The following is a 5281-nucleotide window of genomic DNA, read 5'->3' as shown; positions in this document are numbered from 1 at the left end:
TTTCTTTGCCTCTATTCTTCCACACTGCAGATATCTCTCACTTACTGTACAAAGAAATTGCGATGTATATTTTCATGTAATTTGATTTTGGAATTCTGTCACCTTCTGTAGTGAGTTCTTCCAAAATACAATTTTTTTCCAATAATTGTCAAGTTGTTGGCTTTTATTGTATTGAATGAAGGTTATAATATTGAATGCCAGAGAGATGCAGTTTAGAAAAATCTCAGGTTGATTCCTTATGCAAACAGACTTATACTTGAAAATCCCATGGCCATGGCAGTGTGTATATTGGGCTCTATCTATGTTCTTATGTGGAAATCAAAGCACTACAGGGGTGTGAGTGCTTTGCTATTGGACATACAGATTCTGTCACCGACATAGTGCACTTGGATTTCATTCATGTTTGAGCATAAGCATATTTCATATCCTGATTTCTAAAACAGCTTGAGGAAATGGTGAGGTGAACGTGTGCAGTGTGAAGGGCTGGCCCAGGCTCCCCTCTGGTGGGCGTGAGGTTGGGATTGGTCTGTAAGAGACAGAACTCAAGACGGTACCAGATGGGACACAACTCTGAGAATTGGTGCGTCTCTGTGGGGCTTGGAGAAAGGCTTTGGCAAAGAGTGAAGGGATCCCTACAACTAGCCCCATCCTCTGTGGACTCTGCATGTCCTTTTTGAAGCAGAAGTAAAATGGTTGAGGATGTAGACATGATAGAGTGATTTTTCTAAATGCCTGTCTGTTCCCCACTCTGAAGCATTATAAAACCCCATACGTGTGTAACTACTGAATGTGAAAGTGGTTTGATTTGATTCATTGCAGTCAATTTTCTTCAAGAATTTCATTTGGGACTCCCCCCACCCCCAAACTCTCAACCTTATTGCCCCAAAATGCTGGTCATGCACACGCGCCTGGGATCTGAGTGCAGCCCCTTTTACTCTTACATCCGAAGCTGCTCACGTGGTGGCTGTTTGTGGCAGAACGGAGTCTGAACTTTGCTCTCCCGTTGCTGTGATTCTGCTAGTGATCTGTCAACTTAAAACCTGGCACTTGACCCTTTAGGGAGCAGCAAATGACCTAGTAACTCAGGGACAACTCTTACTGAACTTTAAGTGCCACTTTAATGCAGGTACCTTGGAGTGACCATGTGTGTTTTGGGGCTAGATCCTGGGGAGTGCAAGCGGGAGCCAGGAACACGGGCCCCTTCCCGCTCTTCCACCGGGCGCCCTGGCGTGCTGCACGTGGACACACAGGCCTCGGAAGGTGGTGTGACCTCTTTTCTGCCAGGGGCGTCACCTGTGCCTTTCCCCGTGTTCATCTGACAGTGTAAACTTAGCGCCTCCATGTTTGATATTAAACCATGCTCAGGTGACACTGATCCAGGTGGCTTCTGTCCCACCAGTGCCTCATCACTAGTGTGAGGTGAGTCCTCTCTGCTCTAGGAAAAGGGTTTTTCTCCCTAACTCGGTGCCAACTGTCAACAACATCTACACAGTCTTGTGGGTTTTAGAACTGTTGGCTGTTTCCTAAATTGATTGCAAGTTCTTGTAAAGGCTTATAGACTTCAGTCTGTGCTCATCAAAGGATGGATGATCTCGGTGGCTTTCTGGCCTCGTTCTGTGAATTTTAAATCCACATGAGATCCGTTCCCTTGTCATTACAAGGCAGTCTCTCTGTGGGGGTATTCCACTCATTCTGTGATCACTTGGGTGTCATGGTATCTTCAATGGCCTTCATTCTCAGTTGTGAACTTTTATTTCGTAAGCTCACTCACCCTCTGCAAACCTGCACGTTTTAGGTTGTGGTGCCTGTGTATCTATTTTTGCCCGTCTGGTCTCTGGTGGAATTGCCTTCTTTGTACTGCCACTTCTCAGCATCTCTGAAATCTGACTTAATGTTGCTTCATTCCAGTTTTTTTTCCCCTGTAATATGTTGATTGTATTTAACTATGTGAGTTCTGTTGTGATGTTTGCTGTATTGTAAAGCACCTCTGGATGCTCTGTAAATCAATAAATGATCACTTAGAGGCTGTATCATGAGCTATTTTGGTTTTAGGCTGCAGGTCTCAAAAGCAAGTTGTGGGAATCTTTCTAAACAGCACATGATACCAAAAGGTCCACAGGGGAATCTTGATAAAGGACTTTTAAAACTTCATTTAAAGAAGGAAACCGAGGGTGGGAAGTTGATTTCTGACCCCATACAATGGTCTTAAAATTTCCAGTATGGGGCGCAGCACCCTCCTTCACCAGTCAGGTGCCTGCCCACTTAGGGCCTTGAATGAAACGAGCATGTGTGAAAAGCACGTTTGGGGGACTCTTGTCTTTAGCCGGAACCGGCTCTACCATACACACAAGCTGGGAGGCGGAGAACCCAGACCGGAGGGTGGACTGGAAGAGCCCACGGGCACCACCTCAAGCACCACCTTCCCTCCTCTACACCGATGGACGACTGTGGCCCAAGTACCACTGGGCTCATTTAGTCCGTTGGCAGTGAAAGAGGCAAGACGGAGCAGTTTTTTTCCCCTTAAAAGGGTGTCAGTGTCGCCCTCACATGCAGTTCACACGGATTCCCAGCGTGAGGTAGTGCTTGTGGTGATAAATGTTGCTGGTGGCTGTCAAAGCCGCCTCCTTGCAAACTGAGAAAAGAACAAGAAGCCAGATCTCTTAATGAGAACAGAGGTAGAAACCAAAAGAAAATCCTCCTTAGAGCAGGTATGGGAAGGTTGGGGATCATTTTCAGCATTTAATTTTCCTGATAAAAATGTTTTCTGGAGGACTACACACACCAACAGGATCCAGTTTGCAGAGCAAATTATTTCCAGGATAAACTATTTTTGGTTGCTCCATTTCAGATGCATGTAACATGACTGCCAAGGTGGGTTAATGTTGATTTTTGTTGCCAGTCTGCATGCCCCACTGAGCTATAGTGAAATGATTGAAAGAATTCTGAATCCTGTTCACACAGGTGGAATAAATCAAAGGAAAAGGAAAATGTTTTCACAAAAGGCAACAGACCCTGGACCTAGGGAGCTGCTCAGAGTCCTAGGCAAGACCCTTGGTGTCTTCCGCTGCCCGGCGGTATCCATTAGGAGGCGGCATAATAGCGCTCCGTGTTCGCAGCAACCCCTCCTTCATTCCCAATGAGCGCCAGGAGCCGTATTCCCATTTATCGAGCTGCTACTTTATGGTGGGCTTGTGCAGGGCGTAGTCTCAAGAGTAGTAGTTTCTCATGAGGGACCGGGTGCAGATCAGTGTGTCGAGACTGCAGGGCAAGTACATTGCCTGGCGAGGACTCAAGTCTGCGACCTTGCTTACGTACCAGGTGCTGCTCCCTACCTCAGCAGTTCTTCCCAAGTCACCCAGGGAGCCCACAGGTGGAGGCCGGTACTCGAGTGCAAGTCACTGGACCACCGGTCTGGTGGGTCCCTGGCTTCCTGGGGAAGAGCCTGTGCCCCTGTGCCCTAGGCAGTCCGCATTTACCTTCCGCGCACCTCACGCTCCCCGTCCTGGACAGCTCCACGCAGAGTTCCTCTTCATCTGAGCAAAACCTGAGCCACATCTAAAATGAACCATGTTCAGGTGCTCAGACACGTCATCTGAACTTGTGAGCTGCCCTGAAGCCTGTCGGGTGTTGGACTTTAGTTCAATACTGTGTTTCACAGGCGCTGTTAAAGCCTCTCTCGAGCTCAGGGGTTTCCAGCCTGTAGGAACCCCCTTGGAAGACAAGGGCCCAGAGGTCACGTCAGAGATCGAGTCCCAGTACACGCGTGTCTAGGAGAGCCCTCACCTCTGAGAGAAGGCTCGGTGAGGGGGGTCCTGGTGAGCAGGCAGTCAAGCCCGACCGAGTCCATTAGGTCCCTTAGAGGAGTTTTCATTTGACTGCGGCGTCTAGTCCAAGCAGGCTGGAAGGGCACGGATTTGTCTATCCCTGCACGTGGGCTGCCCTCTGGTTTCTGCCACGTTCTCAGGGGGGTTGGGACCCTCCAGATGAACCCCATCACGTTCGGATGTCCTGTCCCCCTGTGGAAACCGCCGTAGGACCTGGAATGGCAGCTTGCAGGAACTTGTCGCCATTGACACAGCATATGAGCTGCAGAGCCCGATGTGAGCCTCGATCTCCTGACTGTAGCTCATGGTGGGAACCGCTCCAACGTACTGAGTGCCTGCTGCGTGTCACCCGCCAGGCTGGTGCCGGAGAGATGAAGATACGTGGTCTGATGCCAAAGCAGACTTCCCCAACACTTTTCGGTCATCTGTAGGGGACTCTCAAACGGAGGAGGCTGCCTGTGGCCAAAGCAGAGGTGCCTGGCAGGCCAGACTCACGACCCCAGTGGCCGGCCATGTGGCACTCTAAACCAGTGTTGACAGACGAGGAGAGCTTGAGCCATGTCAGCCCCAGCAGCCTGGCAAGTACTCCCTGCTCGCCCCAGCTGGATGTCATTCCCCGGAGACCACGCCACTGCCTGACCCCTGCCCTTCCTTACCCCAGGGCCCTCAGCCAGAGCTCCTCCCTCTTCCCCCAAACCGAACCCCGACACTCATGGCTTCCAGGGTGCACACTCCAGATTCCTGCTCGGCCGTCCGACTGCCCACAGGTGCTTACGGAGCACCGGAGGCTTCTCCACCTTCGAACCTTCCCCCTCGGCTGTCCTGCCTCCTCATCCTGTTCTCAGAGCCCTTCTTGAACCCGCCTCTCCCGTGGCTCTTGTCGCGGGTCACCACTTCGGCCGGATGCTTCTAGGAGCGGTACCATCCGCCTTCCTTCGATTCTCCTTTGAGTGAAGATCTGTTGACAAGGGTCTCCTGCTGTTTGCAGACACAGGCCTCTCCGGTGCTGCCTGTCGTCCCCACGCCACCTGTCCGTCCCAGTACCGAAGCCCGCCGGCTTCCTGCCTGCGCTGCAGCTGCCGCGCAGCGCCCCTGCCCTGGGCTGTGTTGAGCCCCGGCGCTACCGCAGGGAGCTCCTGTTTGCCACGCCGACAAGGTGGCCCACGCGGGTCCTCTACGTGACAGAGACCGGGTTTCAGGACCCCTGCCACACCCGGCCCTACGCGGTCTTCGCAGAGCGCTCCCGGCCCCTGCGGCCACTGTTCCTGTGCTGGGAGGGCGGGGCGGGGCAGCCCCGCCCGACGCCTCTCCGTGTCTCCGGTCCCCTGCCACCGACTGATGTCACCGAGCGGTGTCCTGATGCTTCTCTGCCTCTTCCCGTCCGCCTGCACGCTTGTCCTCGGTCCCTGGGGTCCGCGGTGAGCCCCTGCCGGGTTCCCGCCGCCCTGGCCCCCCCC

General features: G+C 52.4%; 1 protein-coding gene across 1 annotated transcript in view; it reads left to right on the top strand.

Moving 5' to 3' along the window:
* Window positions 1-4336: 4336 nt before the first annotated feature.
* Window positions 4337-5281, top strand: part of ANKFY1 (ankyrin repeat and FYVE domain containing 1) — a 64308-nt gene continuing 63363 nt past the window's right edge. Inside the window, exons 1-2 of the mRNA XM_029928750.1 lie at window positions 4337-4406; window positions 4866-5242. Of these exons, the coding sequence (XP_029784610.1) occupies window positions 4337-4406; window positions 4866-5242 (447 nt within the window). The remainder of the gene's footprint in view (window positions 4407-4865; window positions 5243-5281) is intronic.

The sequence above is a fragment of the Suricata suricatta genome, chromosome 17 (assembly GCF_006229205.1).
Source record: "Suricata suricatta isolate VVHF042 chromosome 17, meerkat_22Aug2017_6uvM2_HiC, whole genome shotgun sequence".
In the NCBI taxonomy this organism is placed as follows: Eukaryota; Metazoa; Chordata; class Mammalia; order Carnivora; family Herpestidae; genus Suricata; species Suricata suricatta.
This window is presented reverse-complemented; position numbering and strand designations above follow the sequence as displayed.